The 16,533-nt window shown below is 59.8% G+C and overlaps 7 protein-coding genes across 7 annotated transcripts; 3 read left to right on the top strand and 4 right to left on the bottom strand.

Moving 5' to 3' along the window:
• Positions 1–3: 3 nt before the first annotated feature.
• On the bottom strand, positions 4–2,098 carry BDZ90DRAFT_234724 (Pkinase-domain-containing protein). Its single transcript, XM_025507125.1, has 5 exons — positions 1,617–2,098; positions 1,496–1,543; positions 1,230–1,426; positions 1,081–1,155; positions 4–1,006 (listed from the first exon to the last, which is right to left on the bottom strand). The coding sequence occupies exons 1-5, from the start codon at positions 1,959–1,961 to the stop codon at positions 145–147; spliced, it is 1,527 nt and encodes a 508-aa protein (XP_025359388.1). The 5' UTR covers positions 1,962–2,098; the 3' UTR covers positions 4–144.
• A 283-nt stretch (positions 2,099–2,381) lies between these two features.
• Positions 2,382–3,926, top strand: BDZ90DRAFT_262991 (hypothetical protein; the record flags this gene model as incomplete). Its single annotated transcript, XM_025508560.1, has 3 exons — positions 2,382–3,281; positions 3,366–3,718; positions 3,782–3,926. The coding sequence occupies 3 exons, from the start codon at positions 2,382–2,384 to the stop codon at positions 3,924–3,926; spliced, it is 1,398 nt and encodes a 465-aa protein (XP_025359387.1).
• A 148-nt stretch (positions 3,927–4,074) lies between these two features.
• On the bottom strand, positions 4,075–6,272 carry BDZ90DRAFT_224318 (concanavalin A-like lectin/glucanase; the record flags this gene model as incomplete). The annotated part of the gene is made up of 3 exons (XM_025504609.1): positions 4,075–4,299; positions 4,372–5,392; positions 5,461–6,272. 3 exons carry the CDS (start codon positions 6,270–6,272, stop codon positions 4,075–4,077), a joined length of 2,058 nt encoding a protein of 685 aa, XP_025359386.1.
• BDZ90DRAFT_234721 (vWA-like protein) lies at positions 6,211–8,648 on the bottom strand. Its single transcript, XM_025507124.1, has 3 exons — positions 8,166–8,648; positions 7,716–8,076; positions 6,211–7,634 (listed from the first exon to the last, which is right to left on the bottom strand). Exons 1-3 carry the CDS (start codon positions 8,523–8,525, stop codon positions 6,643–6,645), a joined length of 1,713 nt encoding a protein of 570 aa, XP_025359385.1. The 5' UTR covers positions 8,526–8,648; the 3' UTR covers positions 6,211–6,642.
• Positions 8,649–8,817: 169 nt separating this feature from the next.
• On the bottom strand, positions 8,818–12,499 carry BDZ90DRAFT_234720 (Pet127-domain-containing protein). The gene is made up of 2 exons (XM_025507123.1): positions 10,146–12,499; positions 8,818–10,076 (listed from the first exon to the last, which is right to left on the bottom strand). Exons 1-2 carry the CDS (start codon positions 12,444–12,446, stop codon positions 8,952–8,954), a joined length of 3,426 nt encoding a protein of 1,141 aa, XP_025359384.1. The 5' UTR covers positions 12,447–12,499; the 3' UTR covers positions 8,818–8,951.
• Positions 12,500–12,759: 260 nt separating this feature from the next.
• Positions 12,760–14,207, top strand: BDZ90DRAFT_282095 (putative NADH2 dehydrogenase 40K chain; the record flags this gene model as incomplete). The annotated part of the gene is made up of 3 exons (XM_025509428.1): positions 12,760–13,193; positions 13,263–13,507; positions 13,574–14,207. The coding sequence occupies 3 exons, from the start codon at positions 12,760–12,762 to the stop codon at positions 14,068–14,070; spliced, it is 1,176 nt and encodes a 391-aa protein (XP_025359383.1). The 3' UTR covers positions 14,071–14,207.
• A 1,712-nt stretch (positions 14,208–15,919) lies between these two features.
• Positions 15,920–16,495, top strand: BDZ90DRAFT_262986 (hypothetical protein; the record flags this gene model as incomplete). Its single annotated transcript, XM_025508559.1, has 4 exons — positions 15,920–16,015; positions 16,085–16,145; positions 16,238–16,398; positions 16,466–16,495. 4 exons carry the CDS (start codon positions 15,920–15,922, stop codon positions 16,493–16,495), a joined length of 348 nt encoding a protein of 115 aa, XP_025359382.1.
• Positions 16,496–16,533: the final 38 nt, after the last annotated feature.

Here is a 16,533-nt window from a genome sequence, read left to right as displayed (position 1 = left end):
TTGCACGCAAAACATCATCGAAATCGTCTTCGTCGTATAGTAGTGGTAGTAATAGTAGGAAACAAAAGAAAGAGGGTCGGAATATAACAGAGGAGCGTCATTTGTCAATACGGCTTGCCACAGCATTAGTCCGGGGAGGGAGGCTCATCCCCTCTGGGCGCCACTCAACTCCCTCTCCAACTCATTGGGCTCCTCGACCATCTCGATGCCGCCCTCATTCACGAGTCCCGTACTAGCCCCTACGACGCCAGCGCCACCGTGACCCTGAACATGCCCGGCGACTGCTTCGGTCGGTGAAGCGCGCCTGATCTCCTCGCGCGTGGGAATGGGAAGGGAGTCTTGTCGACGTGCCGAGGAGGCAGAGGATTGAGCGTTGGGCGGGGGAGCTTGCTGCTGCTGCTGTTGCTGCTGCTGCTGATAGTATGCTTGCTGATGCTGCTGCTGTTGATAGTACTGCTGCTGCTGTTGAGCGGCCATCTCCTGTTGCTGCTGCTGCTGAGCTGCTTGCTGATTGCGTAGCGCCTCCCCCCTCACCTCGCCTCTGAAACTGCGCACCTCGTCCAGGATCAGCGCCTTCATCCCCTCCGTATCGTCCACCGCCTCGAATCCAAAGTCAAACTTGCGCGGGCAGAGCGGCTCATCAGCCGCGTCGTGCCACACGGCGAGGTAGGGATGAAGCAAAGCCTCCTCGCACGTTATCCTCCTCGCGGGGTCGAAGGCCAGCATGCGCTCTAGGAGGTCCAGGGCCAGAGGATTAGCAGTAGGGTAGAGGTGAGAGAAGGGTATGCGCGGAGTATAAGGGAGGGATCGGATGTACTCCTGTGCCCTCGGGCTGCCGACTCTTCGCAGAGTCTCTTCGGAAGGGGTGCCCAGGTGGTGAAGGATCTGGTTCAGCTGGTCGACGTAGTCCCGCCCTTTGAAGATGGGCTTGCCGCCCAGGAGCTCGGCGAGAATGCAGCCGACCGACCAGATGTCGATGGCTGTCGTGTAGTTTTGGAAGGAGAGCCTGGTGCGAGGCGAGGTAGGGCAGGTCAGCCGGTAGGGCGATGAGGCGGCTGACGGTGGAGCGCGGGCACGTACATAATCTCTGGAGCTCGATACCACCTCGTCGCAACATACTCGGTCATGAACCCCCCGGCGCCAGCTTTTGATGCCCTGTCGCGGCGGAATGAATGCAAATAATCAGCTGCTACTGTCCTCATCGTCGCCCCGTGCCCCGCGCTACTCACTGCTCTGGATCCGTCTCGAATCCCCTCGCCAACCCAAAGTCGCAAATCTTGAGCTCACAGTCTGCGTTGACGAGCAGGTTGCCGGGCTTCAAGTCGCGATGCAGTACGCTGGCCGAGTGAATGTACTTGAGGCCACAGAGCGTCTGGTAGATGAAGGACTGGAAGTGCGCGTCGCTGAGCGGTTGGCCGGAGCGGATCTGCGGAGGTGCAATCAGGTGAGCAGGGATCGAGCTGAGCAATCAAAGAGAGGGGAAGGTCGCACTCACGATCGCGTGGAGATCGGCCTCCATGAGCTCTTCGTAGAGGTAGACTTCCTGCGGGTGCGCAGCGTAGCATCAGGTCAGCTTATATGGCCCCTCACTCCTCTTCTCGTCCACACTGCCTCACATTGAAATGATACGGGTCGATGATGTCCATGTCATAGAGGCAGGTGATATTCTTGTGCCCCCTGAAGTGCCTCAACAACTTAATCTCCCTCAGCGCCCTCTTTGTCAGTATCCTCTTCGAAAAGACATTGGTAATCTTCTTGATGGCGACGCTCTCTCCCGTCGCGTTGTGCGTCGCAGCAGCGACGCAGCCATAGGCCCCTTGCCCGAGTTCCTTAGAGATGGAGTAGGCGGAGTCGATTAGGAAGGTCTGCTGCAGGACATGGTAGGGAGTGCGGGGCGGTTGTGGAGCTGACGAGGCGGAGGAAGCGGAGGAAGACGAGGCGTGGTGTTGCGCGTGGGACATCTTGGTGGGGGCTTGGGTGGGTATGCTAGTCGGAGGTAAAGTAAGAAGGCAAAGAGGATCGGGCGGGAGAGGTCGCTATCGCTGCCTGTCCCTTTTGAAGGACGAGAAGGAACAGAGTGGACCGCGTGTCGACTTCGAGTCGCTATCGACGTCGACGTGCTTGCAGCGGGATGGAGCGGAGCGCCGGCGACGCCCCCCAATATCCGCGGAGAGGGGGCGACGACACGCGAGCATTGAGATGAGGAATAAAGGCGGAAGCGGCAGAGGGCGGACCAAGCGAGTGGGCTACTCGAGATCTGACGTCGACGTTGACTTTGTGACTTCTCGGAATCCAAACCAACACCTGCGCCACGACCAGGAACCCATCCTGCAGCATAGCCGTAGCGAGGAGGGATAGATCCCGACGCGCCTGCACTCACCATGTCAATGACATTCGCAGCAGCAGCCGTCGCACGGCCGGCTCGGGCGGCGCGAGGTTCGACATCACTGCTGCGCACTTCTCTGCGAGTAACCTCCACGCCGTCCTATTCATGCGGCCCCTCATCGTCATCCTCATCGTCATCCTCATCATCCCCACGGCAACGACGTAGCATCCACTCGACACCTCGCACGCATCGCTTCTCCTTCCTCATCTCCCACTCCTTTCAAGGCAAGCCACCAGATCCCGAGCCCTCACAATCCGGCCGAGACGACGATGATGACGATGCCAATCGTCCCGGCTCGTCCTCTTCTTCCTCAGCATCAGCATCCCCTTCCTCTACTACCGCGCCGCCGAAGCAAATTGGATGGCCTCCGTCCACTCCAATAGGGCAATGGCTGACCACCCTGCTCGGGCCCGACGGTTCAGCAGGTGAAGACTCTCTAATGGTAGTGCGCAACGACGCCTACCCCGGGGACGTGGCGCTTGGCGTGGCGGACGGGGTGGGGTCGTGGTCACAGAATGGCGTGGACCCAGCTTTGTTCTCACAAGCGCTCATGTACCATGCCTCGCAAGCTTTCGCGGCCGCTGAAGGGGGAGCAGCGGACGAAGGGGCCAGGCCGACGAAGCTGCTGGAGCGAGCGTACAGGGAGGTGATGAGTGAGAAGGGCGTGCCCGCCGGCAGTTCGACGGCTACTGTACTCACGTTGGAGGGAGAGACAGGTGTGCTGCGTAGTGCTAATTTGGGCGACTCGGGTTTCATGGTCCTGAGGGATGAGGCCAAGGCTAGGCCGCCATATGCCGGCGTGGTGGAAGAAGGCGACGACCTGGGGAGAGGGAGGGGCGTGCCTGGTAAGCGGCCTTTGCCGGGGACGCTTTACAGGTCTTCGCCGCAGCAGTGGGTGAGTAAGCGTGGTGCAGCCTCAACAGGTTCGACTTACTTCGCCGCCGACTGACGTCCACTCCGTCCTGCACGCGCTCGGCAGGCCTTCAACGCCCCCAATCAGCTCTCGAAGTACCCCGACTCCATGCTAGCAGAAATGCGTCGCAACAACGGCGGCCGCGAACCGGACTTTGGCGACGACTCCAATCCGCGCACTGCAAACGAGTGGAGCGTTCGATTGCAAAAGGGGGACATCATCGTCGTCGCCTCGGACGGGGTATGGGACAACGTCTGGGGCAAGGAATGGGTCGGCTTGGTCAAGTACCTGACGCAAAGGCACAGGGAGCATTTCAAGAAGAAGGAGGCAGAGGAGGCTGCACAGGCTGGCAAGGGCGAAGGGGAGACGACGGAGAAGTGGGAGGAGGAGAAGACGCTCGTGGAGGTGATTGCGTACAAGTGAGTGTGCGAGTGCGTCGAGATGGGATGACAGAAGAGCTGACTGGCCGCTCCCTCTCACAGTGCCTTGCAGTACACGCTCCTCTGCCAATTCTCCGAGAAGAAGCGATCGCCATTTGAGGCAGAGGCGGAACGCTATCGCATACGCTTCCCGGGTGGGAAGATTGACGATATCAGCATCGTAGTGGCAATGGTGGTCGAGGAGTAGCAAAGGGCCGGCAGAAGAAACAAGAAGGGATAGCGAGGAATGTCACGAGCAGGGACACCAATCAAATGCAGCATTCGGCCAGCGCCGCAACACGACAGATCTTTCAGCCTCATCACCTTACCCGCCCCTACTTTCATGCCCAGCAGCCTCACGCCGGCTTCTCCCAATTTGCAGCAACATCTGTGCTCCTGATCGGCGCCTTGCCTATGGGATGAGTCGGCGAGCCAGGCAACTTGCTCACGGGTGCAGAGCAGCCCCCAGGCTGTAAGCGGTTACGCGGCCAATCAGCGCCGTATCCTCCTTTCGAGGACGTCGAGCCCCAGATGGTAAGATTGGGATTCGTATACGCTGCGTAGTGGCGCTGAATGTATCCCTAGCACAGAAGAGGGACAGGTAGGCGTCAGTCGGTATGGGCTCACAATCTGGCGTCCTGGCGTCCGCTCACCTTCGTCGGCCAGTCCTTCGGATCACACCCCACATTCTCCTTCCCTTCCTCCTGGTATACCCTGACCCAGTCCACGCTCATCACATAGGGAAACTCCATGCCGTCCCAGTCGATCTTTCCAAAAGAGTCGCTCAGTCCCAAGTTCAAGATGAGGTACATGGGCTCCTGGCTCACCGAACGAGCCGAGATATTCGCTACCGTGTCCGGCGCGAGGGCTTGCGGGAGGAGAGACCAGGAGGGCTTACCGCCGGAGGTCCAGGTGATATAGCCGTCGCTCCCTGGCCGATATTCAAAGCCGTACTCTGCAAAGCTCCCATCGCCGCCACGCTGCACTGCCTCCTGTACGGCGGGAGTCACCCCGCTCATGGACTGCTGGTTGACCTCGCCCGTGTACGAGTTGACCCTTGCGCCTTGCTGCCAGAAGCGCCACGCAGGTGCGGTGGTATTGGTTGGCTCGTAGTACATGTTAAAGGGGGCAAACTGCCCTGATTGGGAGACCTGCAGCCTGCTGCTGGACACCTGCGCTTCGAAGACGTCGATCTCTGGTGCTGAGCGGCCACGCCACGAGCCGTCTTTGAGGCGCGGGCCGGGGTGATCATCGTTGGGGCACGTGCAGGCGGAGAGACGCTGCCCAGGTAAGAAGGATAAGGCGTTGCTCTTGTGCTTCTTGTTGAAGGTCACGCTGCCTCCCGTGAGCGCTGCGGTGGGCTTCCCGTCCCAGGTCGTCTGATTAGGCAGGGTCCCAACATCGCACCCCTCATACGCGTATGGCCATGTTCCCTCCAAAGTGGCGCCGTACCCCGCCCTCCCCAAGTTCCCCATCGCCCAGACCGCAGGCCACGTACCGCCCCGCGAGGCTGTGCCGGGTAGACGTACGGAGGCGGCCACGTACCCGCCGGTGAAGCAGAATTTGTTCCATGACTGCAGCATTCCTCCGCGAAAGTTGAGGTTGTGGCTGACATGCTCGCTAAGCGTGATCTGTAGTGCCCCCTCACGAGTTGTGATGGCATCAGGTGAGTACCTTTGAGAGGGCAAAGGGGGCGGTCAGCAGCAGTGAAGGCTGCGTCACTCGGCGACTGCGGCACTCACCACTCGTAATTCCCCGTAGCCCAGTAATGCAGATCCAACGCCTCCCAGAACGGATCGTCTCCCGGCCAGAAGCTTCTCCCGTCTGTCTCAAATTCGTCACTGTACACCAGCCTATACCTCTTACTCGGATCATCAATCCCTCTCCGCCAATAAGCGCTCTTCGGCGTATCCCGATCGATCAGCCCATCTCTATTGAGCGGTCCCTCCGGCACTTGACCACTCCCATTCGTCCCCCCAAGCCCAAAGCCGCCCAGCTTCGAGGTAGGGGAGAGGAAGAGTGCAGTAAGGACCGGATAGCCAAGAAAGATGAAGACTATTCCGGCGAAGAGGAGCAAGAGGACACCGAAATCAACGATTGCTCGTGTAGAGAACCAGCGACTGCGTCTTGTCCACTTCTTGTGCTTGGCGAAGAGGTGAGGGTCGTGTAGCCAGTCATCTTCTTCTGGTTCATTGGGGTCGGACGAGTCTAGTGGGGGAGGAGAGGCGCGTGCGAGGACGGCCCAGTCGGTCGAGTCGTAGCTGAGGAAGGTGGCGACGCTGTGCCGGATGGAGGAGACGTGGCTGTATCGATTGGTGGAGAGCGTGGAGTCGCGCTGAAGTGAGGGACGAGGCTGTCTGGCGGTGGGCAGAGGGGCGGGCGTGCCTCTCTGACGGCGATGAGAGGAGCGAGGTGAGAATCGCACGCTGATGACGAGCTGCTGTGACGAAGAGCGACTACTCACTGGAGTCCTCAGCAAAGCATCATCCTCGTCCAGCTCCTCCCATATTGGACCTCGATCGCAATGCTCAAGATGTGAATCTCTCGGCTGCATGGCGGTCTGTAGCGTTAGAGGCTGGTGAGAGATGGAGAAAAGGAAGCAGAATAGCGTTGCGAGATGGACGAGAGCAAAGCACATGTCGACAATGTGATGTGTAAACAGTCACGGCACAGCCAGCCCGCCGAGATGCCAGTACTGGTACCTTGAAATCAATCGAGCCACTGGAAGATCACATTTGTTTGGGCGTGCTAATCAACCCCTGGCAAGAGCGACAGCAATCCATTTCTTGCCCGTTGTTGGCTTCCATGTACGTAATCGGCGGCAACACCGATGACGCGAGTGGTGAGGATGGCGGAGGTGATCCATTGAATGCAATTGGGTGAATGTATGCCTGCCATGAGCACACAGTGAATGCGACACCACCTCATGCCCGCCTATACGCGCTCTGCCTCGCGAGCCTCTTTGCCTGATCCAAGCTGATCGCCCCCATTCTGAACTTCAGCCGCGACCCATCATCGCCCGCTACCTCCATCCCGCCTTCCTCCGACTCAACCGCCACGGGCAAGGGCTTATCCTCCTGCCCCGCTGCATCATCGTCATCATCATCGTCCATTCCGCGCGCCTGGTTCCCACGCATTGCGCCTCCGCCCGTCCATGTCGCATTATTCCCACCAAAGCGCGCTGGCGAGTCTGCTTGTGGTGGTGAGCCGAAGCTGAGCGAGCCTGAAGCGCTGAAGGCAGAGAAGTCGGAGACGACCTGGCGTGATGAGCCGCTGCGCTCGTTCCCACCAGTGATGCTGCTGCTGCCGCTGCTGCTGCCACCAAGTGCGCCAGGCACCACCCTACCTCCAGCCCCCACCGTGCTCCACGACCCAGTTGAGCCTCCTGACCTTCCGCCTGCTCCAGAGCCAGGAAAAGGGGCCGATCCTCTACTTGCCAAGCTGGCATTCGCTCTCCTTGTTGACAAATACCGGTCATTGAGTCGTGACCCATACACCTTGGTCACATGAGGTCGCGCCGCCCCCACGTCGGGCGCTGTGCTCCACACCTCGACATTATTGCGCGAATCTTCCGTCTCACGGTAGATGCTCTCGATGACGATCTGCTTCGTGGACTCGTTGCGCAAGAGAAGGCGTTGATGGAGGTCGCGCGCTACTTCGTCCATCAGTAGGTCGGAAGGAGGAGGCGGAGCTGCAGCTTGGGCTGATGGGTCGGCGCCGGCGCCCGCGAGGCTGAGCGAGCGTAGCCGTTCTGCGACCTCATCGCCTATCTCGCGGTGCAGACGATCGAGGGCCATGGCTTCTCCTGCCGCAGCGATGATGACGTATGTCAGCAGCGAGGCCGTTGTGAGAGGCACCATAAGGCCGGAGGTGATCCGGACCAAGCCCTGGTAGAAGTCGACTGCATTAGTGTAAGCTAGCAGCGGTGTGATACAAGAGGAGGTGGAGGTCAGTGAACTATGCATGCGCGGCAACGCATGTTTCCACTGCTACTCACCAGCCAGCGCCGGCTCGCAGGCAACCATGAACAATGAAATCCCCATCTCCGCCATCTGCCTTGCGAGCACAAGCGGGTCCTCTCCGGAAGGATCTCCATTCGGGAAGCCGTCCCCATATTCTCCAATGCTATGCGGCGGAGCATCTGTGATAACGACTGCCAGCCGCGTAGCTGAGGGACGCCAGGCCATGTCCAGCACGGCTTTCAGCGCTGCGGTTACGGCTTCAGGCCCATCTCCACCGCCAGAGGCGTAAAGCTCGCGTAGCCTCTCTTTGATTACGGACACCTCTGAGGTAAAGGGTGAAGAGCGAGTCACATAGCTGTAGTCTTGCGGTGGGTGGTCGCGGAAGGCTACGAGTCCCTGCGAGTGAACGCATCGGGTCAGACAGGGTGGTCAGCACGTTGGGACCGAGTCTCGGCTGGTAGCTCGCACGGCGTCACGTCACTTACCACTCGCAAGGCTCCAGGCGCAGACAGTTGCTCGCTCTGCTTGATGTTATCGCATATCGTCTCGATATGATTGGTCGCAGAGGCAATGTAGCTTCCCATCGACCCTGTGCAGTCCATCACAAATACCAAGTCCAAAGCTTTGCTCGAGCCGCCACTGCTAGACCCGGCGCCGGTCATGTCGTCCCAGTCGAAGGCGGCGGCTGAGCAGGGCGCTGATGGGCCGCCAGATGAGGACGTGTAAGGGTCACCATGCTGCGATCTTGAGGTTGAGGGGGATGAGGCGAGGTGTTGCGCCGCTGAGCCGAACATCCCATAGACGCCGCCGCCGCCGCTGCTGCTGTTGCCGCCGGGGTGGTCCATGGTCTCGGACGAGGTCGTGAGTAGTGGTACGGGTACAAGGGTATTCTGAGCGCTTGCTCGCTAGCTCGCTACTATAAAGAGGTCGTCAATCGCAGGTCGTTGTCGTGTCGTCGAAAGCTAAGGGAAAGGAGACAAGGCAGCATTTGCTCGTCGAGCCTGGCTCTCTTCCGTCATGCAGGGCCAACAGAACCCAACTCCGCCCCCCAAATCGACCCTTGTCTCAGCCTCATCGCGGCGTCGCCGATCGCGAGACGGACAGAGACGATTGTGCACGGACGCAAAAAAAGTGCGGGCCAGGTGAGAGTGACACGACGGCGGGGAGGACGAAGGGGCGTGAATGATGAATGCGTGGTGGTGTTGGTGTGGTACAATTGCAGATCCAAATCTATGATAGCCCTGTCTGTCTCCTGGCTCGTTCGCCTCGCCTCACCTCCTCGGCCCCTCGCTCGTCGATCTAAACTCCACCAACTCGTCCCTCGCCTCCAACTCCTTTGCCTCCTTGGCACCCTGCCTGCTCTTGACCCTCATAGCAGATATGAGCATCGTAGGGGGTCGCCACAATCCATCGCCATCCTCTCCTTCGCCAAGTGAAGACTTCTTCCGCTCCGCATTCACCACTCGCGCCATTTCCTCAATCTGCTCCTTGCCCGACGTCGAAGGCATAGCAGCGGTGGCCTCCTCCAGTGGTGGGCCGAACGGTTTGGGCTCTTCCGCTGCTGGCCTGACATCCGTGTGCGCCTGCTCATCAACCTCGATCTCCTCTTCACCCAAGCCAAAGAGTTCCACCTGGCCCCTAGCCTTGGGCATCCCCGCTGCCACCCCGCTCTGCTTATCGCGCTTGTACTTGAGCAACGCAGCAGGGTTGCGCGCAAGCTCTGCCTCCAGGTTACGCTCACGCTCGTTGATGGCGTCCACGTTCGGCGTGACGAGGGAGGCAAGCTGCTTGGCTCGATCCAGCGCTGAGTCCAGATTGGCCCGCGCCTCGCCTTCGGACAAGTCCGTACGAGCGACGAGGGAGTACTCGACGTGCCAATCGACAGGGCGCTTGAATCCATCGTTGCCTGACGCTGCGGCTGCGGAACTGTCTCTGTTCTTGTGCGCATCGCGCTCGAAGGCCGTCTCTGTTTCGAGCTGTTCCTCCGCCTTCTCCTTCGCTTGACTAACGCTTATCTCCCCATCGATTGCATTGAAATCCACCGGACCCTGCACCAGTCGACCAAAGATGTATCGATCCACCGTAACGTCTAGCTGGGTGATCTCGCCCTGCACGGGCTTGCCCTCTTCATCTCGCGGTCGAATCCAGACGCGCATCGTGTCTGGTGGAGCGGGTGCTGCTGCTGGGCCGTCGGAGGGAGGAGACTGTGAGGAGGGCGAGGAGGAGTTGCGATACGGCTCGACTGTCTCGAATGTGAGGCGCAATGGCTTCCCCGGGTAGAGCTCTGCGGCACGGCCGAGGACGCGTTCGGTGAGGGAGATGCAGAGCTTGAAGGATTGCTCGGCCATCTCTGCGCTGCCGAAGAGCTGCTTCGCCATCTCCTCGAGGGGGAAGTACTGTTGGGTGGGCAGGGTAGAGAGGGTGAGGTTAGTCGCGCTCGTTCACTTCACTGCTCGACTGCTCACCTCAAATCCGAAGAACTTGGCCGCATTATGGTACGCCACGAAGATGCCGTCCATATTCCCGATCCTTCCCTGGAAATAGTACTTCAAGAACGCACTGCGCGTCATATCGTAGCGCTCACGCTCAAAGCTCTCCCACAGTCCATGCAGGTGCTTGATCTGGTAGCCGGAGGCCTCAACCCAGTTGGCTCTATCGTAGCGGATGGAGACGCACGCGCGAGACTTGAGGTCGAACGTCTTGCGTGGTAGGCGCGAGTCGTGGCAGTCGAGCTGGGAACGCATGACGAAGCTGGAACCGGCGCGAGAGTAGTAGTAGGCTTCTGGCTCTGGCGCTGCTTGTGCGGACGTCGATTCGGCCCCATCTTCGCCCGCGGAGGCATCATCCGGTCTGTTGACGCGCAGAAAGCTGTCAAACTCCCCGCGATCTACGGTAAGCATCTTCTCCATTGCCTTGCCCAACTGCAGCAGCACGTAGTTGCTGTTCGCATCCTCGCCGCTATCCGACGAGTTCGAGTCGATAGCATATACGGGTCTCGGATTCCCGGGCGTGATCCTAGGCGTGAAGTTGATCGTCGCTGGTAGCTTCGCCGCAAAGCTGAACCCCTTGGGCACCGCATCTCCTCGAAACTCGCTGGTAAAGTCCTTGGACTCGGGCGCCTTCCAGCCTGAGAGGAGGAAGTAGGCGTGGCTGAAGATGCTAGTAAGACTGGAGGTGGAGCCGCACCACTTCGCTCCCTGCTTCTGGGCAATCTCGATGAGCTCCATATCGGCAGAAGAGGTCACGTACGCTGGCAGGGCACCGTAGTCAAAGAGGTCCACGTCGGGTATCTGACGGAGGTGAGGCGGGTAATTGTAGATTCCTGAGCGCGGGTCGCGAAGCTGGTGGACACCGGGGTTGAAGAGGACACGATCCAGGCCATGGGCCAGCGTGGCCACCTTCATCTCGCGAAGACCGTCGATCCCTTCTACGGGGACGTCGGCCGCGCGTAGGATGCCGCCGCGCCGAAGCAGGTCGGCCCCGCCATTCTTTTCGCGCTGTTCGAAGGGGATCGCTTCCCACTCCTCGTCTGGCGTGTAGAGCGAGGAAGAGATGTTGCGCAATGCCTCCATCTCTGGGCCATCGACTAGCCGCATAGCCGGGCCGCTCTTGCCTGCATTGAGGTGCGGAGGAGGACGACGTCGCCGCGGGGCGCGAGTATCTTCGAGTGGGGCATCTGAAGCGGAGGGGCCCGATGATGGCTGGTGCCCCCCTGCCGCTGCTGCCTCTGCCATCGAGGCCTCGTCTGCCTCCCGGCGAGCCTGCTCTTGCGCCGCAAGCCGCTCGCTTTGTGTTACTTGTGGGATGGCGTCTTGTTGCCATTGATGAGGAAGGCGCGGCGACTTAGCGCCAGATGCCTGCTGCTGCTGCTTTCCCTTGTCCTTTACATCATTCTGCTGCTGCGGTGTGGCAGCCTTCTCCTCTTGCTTCTTGGCCTTGGCTGGCGGCGTCGCAGCAGCCTTTCGGGCTGCGACTCTGCGACGTCGCTGCCTCTGCCTACGTAGTGTGGCTCCTTTGCCTCTCGCCTGCTGCTTGGTCGTCGACGTGGCAGCGGCAGGCGCTGACTGCTTCTGTGATGGGCCAGAATCACCAGACGAGGCCTCCGCTGCCTCCTTCATCGTTGCCGGGCCGCCTTGATTGATCTCGGCAGCCGCAACTACTGGATCCGGGGCTGAGGTTGATGGCTTTGACGACTGTTGCTGCGTCCCATCCGCACGAGCTGCTGCTTCTGCTGCTTTCTTGGCCTGTCTCTGTCTTTTTGATAACTTTCGACTCTTTCTCGCTCGCAGAGCCTGCGCTGTGGCATTCAGTGCTGCGACGAATTGTGGATCGTCGCGAGCGCTCTGGGCGTCCGAGGAGGAGGAGGATGATGGAGCATTCTGGGCGGATGGATTGTTGCTGGCTGCACTCCTTTGAGACTGTGACGATGTGGCTGCCGCCTGCTGCTCCTGCTGCTGCTTGTTGAATCTGAGCACGCTGCTCGCCTTCTTTTTGATCGAATCGAACCAGCGCGGAGACGACTGCGACGATGACGACGATGAAGCTGAATTGCCGTCGCTAGCCTTGCCCTTGCCTTTGCCGCTGCTACCACTGCTCTGCCCCTGCTCAGTCGCCTGGTGGACATGTGCACTGCAGCTAAAGGTTCTCGAGGAGGACGGAGGCGCAGCTGCGGATTTCCTCACTACGACTCGTGCGGTCGAGGCCAAGGGCGCCGCGGATGTCGAAGCCACGACGACGTGTGCCGAAGCACGAGAGGCTCGCAGCATTGCGCGACGGCCGATTGGGATGGAGAGAAAGAAGCGATGCTGCTGCCGTGATCCCAAGCGTCGAAAAGAAGTCGTCTCGATGGCCGCCTCCCTCGCGATTCCTTTCCGCCCGCCTTGGCTGCAGCCCTTCCGTAACGCCCACAGAGAGGCGTCAGAGTCGGACCGGCGCGGATCCTCGTCTGGCTGCTTGCTGCCTGCCACGCGGCGCAAGGCGGGGAGAGACGAAGCGTCGCCGCCGAGCCTCGAGCTGGACGGCGACGACGGCGGCGGCTTCCGATTTCAAAGAACCTCACCATCACCTACCATCTCCAGCATGGCCACCCTCCCTCTCGCCTCGGCCACACGGGCAGCCGCCTTCTGCCATCGCAGTGGCCTTGCCTCCTCCTCCTCCGTCCCCTCTGCACGCCGCTATGCGCACGACCTCGTCATCAAGCGCAAGACTGGCCTCCCCATCCAACGCGCCGGCCCCATTGGCGGTGGACGTTCTGCTGTCTCAGGCCATGTAGCTACCGTCTTTGGCTGCACGGGCTTCCTGGGTCGCTACCTCGTCGACAAGCTGGGACAAAAGGGTACGCAGGTCATTGTGCCCTACAGAGATGAGGACGAGAAGCGTCACCTCAAGCCTCTTGGTGATCTGGGACAGATTGTGCCCCTCGAGTGGGATTTGAAGAATGATGATCAGATCAGGGAGTGCTTGCGACACTCGGATGTGGTATACAATTTGACGGGCAGGAACTACGAGACCAAGTGAGCGCCAAAACGGGCATGCCGCCCTGTCCCCTCGCTCACCCCTCCTTCCCCTCAACATCGCGTTAGGAACTTCACCTTCAACGACGTCCACGCAACGGGCGCAGCTCGCATCGCAGCCATCGCAGCTGACGCCGGTGTCTCGCGCTTCATTCACGTCTCCCACCTCAATGCCCGCGAGGACTCGCCGTCGAAGTTCCTACGCTCAAAGGCTGAGGGGGAGAAGCTCGTCAAGCAGGCCTTTGATGGGGCTACGATCGTCAGGCCGGGCAGCCTCTACGGACATGAAGACCGTTTCCTCAACCAGATGGCTCGTGAGTGCGGCGCGCATCGGCGTTATGGAACGGCCCTCGCTGACCTCGCTCGCTCTCCCTCTCCAGGCTGGCCTATCACCTGGCACGTAAACTACGGCCGCACGAAGCTGCGCCCTACACACAGCATCGACCTGGCCCGCGCTCTCGAGCTCATGATGGACGCCGAAGTCACCTCGACTGGCGCAACCTTCTCGCTCGGCGGCCCCAAGACGTACACCATCACCGAGCTTCTCACCCTCGTCGAGTCCCTCACCTTCGAAAAGACGCTCCGCCCTGGTCTCAACGTCCCACACTGGGCACTTCGCCTCGCCGCTTCGATCACGGACAAGGCGGCATGGTGGGGTATGCTCAGCGCAGATGAGGTGGACAGGAGGATGGTCGATGACCTTCCCGATGAGGCGGGGACAAAGAGCTGGGCGGATCTGGGTATGACGCCGGATAAGATTGAGGATGTGGCCATTGTGTACCTCAGGAGGTACAGGAGCCATTTGAGGTTTGAGCAGCCCGTAGAGACGAGCGGAACGCCGCTGAGGAAGAATGGGAGGTACCACGTCGTCGACTAGGCGAGATGTACGTGAGCAGATGGGCGGCAATGATACACAGATACGATTTTGCAGGCCGTTGAGGCAGGAAAGAGCAGTATGTGATCAGGCTGCCCGGCATCTTACAGCCATGAGATGAATAAGACAGGCGGCAAGAGCCAAGGGCGACGGTTTGCTGCCTGTGGCGCGTCTCCAAGTAGCCGCAGACCTTCTGCTGCAGCGGGATGTCGAGCTTGCTTTCGTAGGCGCCACTTCGCAATCCCCCCTACTTCCTTCGCTGACAGCGCCCTCGCCGCTAGTCCCGGCATGGGCCTCCCACTTCTCAACATCCCGTTGGTCATGCTCATGCTCACGGCTGCGGTCGCCCCTTCTTCGGCTCCTTCAGAGCCGTCCCTCCCACTTGACCCACCTCTTCTCTTCTCTTTCTCAGCGTCCTCCACCACTCTGCCTGCCTCGCAGCCACCAATCTCCAGCCTGTCTCGCCGACTACACCGCAGCTGCTTGATACATGACCTACCCCGTACGCCCTTCACTGGAGTTTTGCCGGTCTTCGCTCGGCTCCCCTCGCGGTTGCGAGGAAGATCGAGCTCGACGCAATGTATGGCTCACGACGACCGAGCAAGCTCTGCTGATTGCGCAGAGATTGGCTCAGACGGATCCTTTGGTGGCGGGGCGTTCACTAATCGCAGCAGAGGAGGGGGGGGGGGGCGAAGGGCCCGCGTCCGGTGACGGGGAAGATGGTAGAGCGGCCGATACCCCGAGGTGAGGTAGCGATCAGGAAGAAGTCAAGATGATGCTGATTGGCTTCGCATCCCTTGCCGCTCTGACCATCACTGCATTTCGCGACGAACATGTGGGCCCAACTGTCCCTACTGATCACTCTCGTCCTCGCTAGCCTGCTGGGTGTGGTGGCCGCCACTGCTCACGGCGTCGATGGTCAAAATCGCGTAGGTCAACTTGAGTTGGTCTCCAAGGCTCATAATAAGCGCTGAACGTCCGTTTTCGTGACGGCAGCTCGGTTCGAGGCAGAAAGCGTACATTTGCTGCCTTCTTCGTGCCACATCGAGTTGTAGGTCTCGAACGACCCGTCTGCAGACCAACGCCCTTTCACAGGCACCCATACTCATCTTCCCGCGACTTTGACTCCTTCTTTCAGGTTACCAGAACGAGTATTGCTTCTCCAAGGATGAGAAGGTAGCGGACTGCTGCTGCTATCGTACCAAATCTTGTCCTAAAGGGGTCCATTGCTGCTGTCGCTTGAAGAGGGGTTGCAAGAACGAGCAGATGATGCTGCTCCCGGACGAGGCCATGGTTACTCGCTTCGTAAGCTGACTCTGCCCGAGCCTTCTGTACGACGCAGCTGACCCTCTGACGTGCCTGGCCATGATTTTAGGGAGTCAGCAAGAAGGCCTCCGAGCTCAAAGGGGAGGAAGAGGAGGAGGCATAGGCCTTGCCTCTCCGTAGCAGCTTTATGCTCACGAGGTCAGGAGGAAGCATTTGCAAGTACAGGGGCGGGCAGAGCATTCGAACCGCTGCTGAGTGCGTCGAAGATTGACAGGGCCGGCGAGTACGACGGAGCGGAGTTGTAGCAGCTCGCTCTCATGGCGGCCCGTCGCTTCCCCCTTCCTCCCGCACTTTTCAGGCAATCAATGGCTGACTACGAGCGAGCAAGCCCCAAGAGCTGCCCGAAGCTTGACTCACATGGCCGCTTGCCCATCGCGGCAGAGAAGTGACGAGGGTTGAGCCCGTATTGGGCCAGGAGGCCAAAGGGAGAGGTAGCGACTGGAAACGTACGGACTGCAAGAGACGTTGTCCTGACTAATGTCGAGCCCGTTTGCCTTCTTCATTTTCGTCACATCTTACGACGAACATGCGCGCCCAACCTCTCCTGCTGATCATCTTCATCTTCTCTGCCCTCTTGGGTATGTCAGCCGCCAACGCCCTGGGCATGGAAGCAGTAGACCGCGTGAGTAGCATCGAGTTGGAGCCCGCGGTCGATGAGGAAAATGACCGTTGCCCTCTCTGCTCATGGCAGATTGCTTCAAGAGACAAGCCAAAGAAGTACATCTGCTGTCAGGAAAAGTCCTCTAGTTCATGTCAGTAGGTTCCGCGACGTGTCTGCCCGATGGATGCCTTCCGTTTGGCACCCGTACTGATTATCTCGGCACCTTTGACACCTCTGTTAAAGGTTATCAGAACCCCACGTGCTTTGGGAAAGATACGCAGGTCGACGACTGCTGCTGCCAGTACAAGAAATGTGACAATGCGGCGTGCTGCTGCCTCTACAAGGAGGGTTGCGCGAATGAACAGATGCTGCTCCTTCCAGACGACGCTCTGGTCACTCGCTTCGTGAGTCGCCTTGATTACAGCTCCTTGCACGATTCTGACCCATTGATACGCCTGTTGATGATTTCAGGGAGTCACCAAGAAAGCCTCTGAGCTCTAGGAGAAAGAGGTGGAGGAAGAAGCCTTGCCTCTCTTGAT

The sequence above is a fragment of the Jaminaea rosea genome (assembly GCF_003144245.1).
Source record: "Jaminaea rosea strain MCA 5214 unplaced genomic scaffold BDZ90scaffold_18, whole genome shotgun sequence".
NCBI lineage: Eukaryota > Fungi > Basidiomycota > Exobasidiomycetes > Microstromatales > Jaminaea > Jaminaea rosea.
This window is presented reverse-complemented; position numbering and strand designations above follow the sequence as displayed.

What these genes read in the sequence shown, in the direction of transcription:
- BDZ90DRAFT_234724 (XM_025507125.1), bottom strand. Translation starts at nt 1,961, where the DNA reads ATGTCCCACGCGCAACACCACGCCTCGTCTTCCTCCGCTTCCTCCGCC. An exon ending in AGGCCGATCTCCACGCGATC is followed by an intron (nt 1,427 to 1,495) that starts GTGAGTGCGACC and finishes GCACCTCCGCAG; the next exon opens with ATCCGCTCCGGCCAACCGCT. An exon ending in TTCGAGACGGATCCAGAGCA is followed by an intron (nt 1,156 to 1,229) that starts GTGAGTAGCGCG and finishes CCGCCGCGACAG; the next exon opens with GGCATCAAAAGCTGGCGCCG.
- BDZ90DRAFT_234721 (XM_025507124.1), bottom strand. Translation starts at nt 8,525, where the DNA reads ATGGACCACCCCGGCGGCAACAGCAGCAGCGGCGGCGGCGGCGTCTAT. An exon ending in CGCCTGGAGCCTTGCGAGTG is followed by an intron (nt 8,077 to 8,165) that starts GTAAGTGACGTG and finishes GTTCACTCGCAG; the next exon opens with GGACTCGTAGCCTTCCGCGA. An exon ending in CTGCGAGCCGGCGCTGGCTG is followed by an intron (nt 7,635 to 7,715) that starts GTGAGTAGCAGT and finishes CACCGCTGCTAG; the next exon opens with CTTACACTAATGCAGTCGAC.
- BDZ90DRAFT_234720 (XM_025507123.1), bottom strand. Translation starts at nt 12,446, where the DNA reads ATGCTGCGAGCCTCTCGTGCTTCGGCACACGTCGTCGTGGCTTCGACA. An exon ending in CCAAGTTCTTCGGATTTGAG is followed by an intron (nt 10,077 to 10,145) that starts GTGAGCAGTCGA and finishes CCCACCCAACAG; the next exon opens with TACTTCCCCCTCGAGGAGAT.